Source organism: Sphaeroforma arctica (assembly GCF_001186125.1).
Source record: "Sphaeroforma arctica JP610 unplaced genomic scaffold supercont1.3525, whole genome shotgun sequence".
Lineage (NCBI taxonomy): Eukaryota > Ichthyosporea > Ichthyophonida > Sphaeroforma > Sphaeroforma arctica.
Genome location: NW_014037033.1, coordinates 1 through 3,354, shown reverse-complemented (window position 1 = coordinate 3,354; position 3,354 = coordinate 1). Strand labels below are relative to the sequence as shown.

Sequence of the window (3,354 nt, the reverse complement as noted above, 5' to 3'; positions counted from 1 at the left end):
ACTTACGTTACGTTAGTACGGTAGACGACAACGCGACGACGTACGACGACGACGTACTACTACTATATATATATATATATATATATATATATATATATCTATAGTTATATATACTATTATATATAGTATATACTATATATATATATATATATATATATATATATACATATATATATATATATATATATACTAGTGTATGGGGCACGTAACAGCAGCATCCAGCACACGGTTGATTTCGTCCACCTCTTCGTAATCGTACTCGTAATCACCACTATCTGTACGTACCCACGAAGTGCTCATAGAGGAACCCATATCCGAACCATTCCCAGTATTGGCCCAAGACCCCGCCCTCGTTGATGCATTCCTTCTCGAGGACTCCATAGGGTCTACCCATGAATCTGCTAAAGTAGAGTGGCTGAGTCTGGGCTCGTCCATGGCTATTCCTCGTGAGTGTGTGTCTGTGTTGGTGCACGTAGTGTATACAGAAGATGGAGGCGATGCAGCCACCTTGACGTAGTGCGTGACACGAGGTCTGTGATGTTTGGCTTGAGGCTGTTGTTGTTGTTGCACTTGTACTTGTTGCTGTCGATTTTGTTGGTGTTGATGTTGTTGTTGTTGTACTTGTACTTGTTGCTGTCTCTTTTGTTGATGTTGTTGTTGCATATGTGACTGCTCGTGTGGGTTGCGGGTCCTTTGCTGTGGTTGAGGGGTGGTCTCTGCCGGTGGGTATGGACGCGAAGTCCTCGCCTGTTCTTGTGTATGTTCTTCCTCATAGCCATCGTACGCCTGTGGTCGTGGCTGTTGGTATTGTTGCGTGTCTTTCTGTGTATAACTACTAGTTTGGAGTGGTGTATCGTTCTGAATATGCTTACTACTTGTTTGCGGCGCTAGTTGCTGTGCGTGGGCCGGTATTTGTACATTCTGTGTGCGAACTTGATCACTAAACCCACGAACCCCTTGTCGCTGTTGATCTACATACACCCGTCTATCCACATCCCGTTGTTGTTGGTGGTGGTGGTGTTGTTGTTGTTTCTTTCGTTCTCGTGCTTCTTGTACTGGGTGCTGCTGTGTTTGTATATACGTATGTGGTTGCATAGCAACCCCGTTGGCAACCCTAGTAGCACCAATAACCGGGTCTTCGCGTATCGGGCTGATCTCAGTGAGGCCTTGTGCAATTATCGCGTGTGCTTGGCGTTGTGTAGGTCCTTGTCCTGGTACGAATACGTAATCTTGCAAGTGCCCCTGTATATGGGAGTCAAGCCAGCTTAAAGGCGTTAGCACCTTTTGAGTTGTTTACATGCTATAGTCACCATACCCGTGCGCAACTCACACGACCGGGGATTCCATCTTTGCATATACCATATACCCTATCCGTAGGCTAATGTGTTCATGGATGTCACTACACATAATTGCATATTTGTTCTAAAGCGTAGTTTGTCTGTGTGGCTAGGGAAAATTCCCCATAGTTTATTCGCAGGTATCATTCCCGTCTCGAAGTTGACGCTCTGCTCTATCGCAGTAGATGTCGCAGTTCATATCGCCATCTTACTATTGACTTCTCTCTCGATGGTTTTCCTGATCCCAGTGGACCATCTTTCTGTCGGTTGCTTTCAACACTTACAACAATGTTAGTTATTGTATTCAATGCTGTAATATCTCTCCTGTCTCCTGGTCTTATAATACACCTATGATACACCCCTCTGCAGTACTTGATACACCCCTCTGCAGTACTTGATACACCCCTCTGCAGTACTTCCAGTCTGTGGCACGTAGTACCGCCGGACTGATCAATGATTACATAGAAGGTAATATACATCTATTTACATACCAATCTATTTATATCACATGGTCTGCCATTAACTTCTGCACATATTCGGCGCCTTTTGCATCACCATTGCCACATGAATACTGCCACTATTTCGGATCAGAAAGCCCTCGTCATCTGATCAGGTCTATTTTGGGCACTACTGCTTCTGCTAGCAGCACAACTTCACGGTCACACTATCCCCATAATCTCGAGGGTGTTGCCGGTTCCGTTGGCACGTTTATATTCTTGGTTGCCCTGGCTTCACTGTCCATGCCCGTGTCCGTTGGTGACACTCCTATACCTACACCCATACTTCTACCACATATGCTATTCCAAACCCCCCACCCCACTCCGCCGCTGAACCCCAGGCCTGAGTTAACCACCGTGTTGTGTAGCGCTCGCGCCACATTGCTACTGTCGCACGGATACACCGCAACCTCTTGAAAAGCCTGCACAAGGCCACAACCGCTATGCTGGATCGGCACCTCCCTACCTCTAGTTAGTGGTGTAGTACTTCTACTGTGATTTGATTGCTCATCCGCGTCTTCGACTTGAGCTGTACACTCGGACTCTCGATGGGTATCGGTGTGTACGCCTACCGCTACATTCCCAGCTATAGGCGGAAGTTCACTGCCGTCACTAGAAGTCGCCGTGGAGTCCCTGTCCTTGCATGTAAGCCCAGTACGAATACTCGAACTCAGCGTAACTGGCGTATCCCGTTTCCTACGTTTTGCGTTGCTGCCACGCAGACAGCTGCTACTTTCGGGTCTAAGCTTAGTCGCATAGAGTGTGATCCTATTACCGCCGGTACTATCTACTACGGCATTATCAGTCGGGTGTGTAGAGCTACCACCCATGCTACTGCTATTCTCACTAACAACATTTTTCCTAGTCATGTGCGTCGTGGTATTGCTACTGCGACTGAGACTGCTACTTCTGGCTTCATCACTATTCACAATAGTATCCGTACCGCTACTACTACATCCCTTCCTATCTTCAATAGTGCTACCAATCTTATGCGTACTCATACTATGACAACTACCTTTGTGTACAACCGCATTCCTGATCACACTTCTCCCTTTGCTAGCAAACGTATCACTGCAAGTCATGTTATCTGAACAGTCACTACTCCTTTGCGACTGTGGGTAATCTCGTACAATAGACGGACTCTTACGTACCGTTTCATCCCGGTTTAGAATCGGCTTGTGGTTGAGGGCAAACAGTGCGATGTAAGTGTCGCGCTGCCACTCTTCAGCCATCGCAAAAGTCGACTCCAGTAGTGACAAGCGCTTCACCCTGGAAATGTATTAAAAAAATGCACTCTTTAAAGTGTAGTCACATAATACATATTCATGCATCAATTAAACGACTCCCCAGTTCAATACAGAGGACAACTATACTAAAATGGTAAGGGGCGACAAATACCTTTTGAAACTTGTCATGTAATACACAGCCATATATTGGCCGTTATATATATATATATATATATATATATATAGTGCATATATATATATATTTATATATATATATATTATATATATATATAT

The 3,354-nt window shown here is 45.1% G+C and overlaps 2 protein-coding genes across 2 annotated transcripts; both read right to left on the bottom strand.

Moving 5' to 3' along the window:
- Positions 1–168: 168 nt before the first annotated feature.
- SARC_13635 (hypothetical protein) lies at positions 169–1,407 on the bottom strand (the record flags this gene model as incomplete). Its single annotated transcript, XM_014292236.1, has 2 exons — positions 169–1,242; positions 1,360–1,407. The coding sequence occupies 2 exons, from the start codon at positions 1,405–1,407 to the stop codon at positions 190–192; spliced, it is 1,101 nt and encodes a 366-aa protein (XP_014147711.1). The 3' UTR covers positions 169–189.
- Positions 1,408–2,001: 594 nt separating this feature from the next.
- On the bottom strand, positions 2,002–3,066 carry SARC_13634 (hypothetical protein; the record flags this gene model as incomplete). The annotated part of the gene is made up of 1 exon (XM_014292235.1): positions 2,002–3,066. One exon carries the CDS (start codon positions 3,064–3,066, stop codon positions 2,002–2,004), a length of 1,065 nt encoding a protein of 354 aa, XP_014147710.1.
- Between the last annotated feature and the right edge of the window lie 288 nt (positions 3,067–3,354).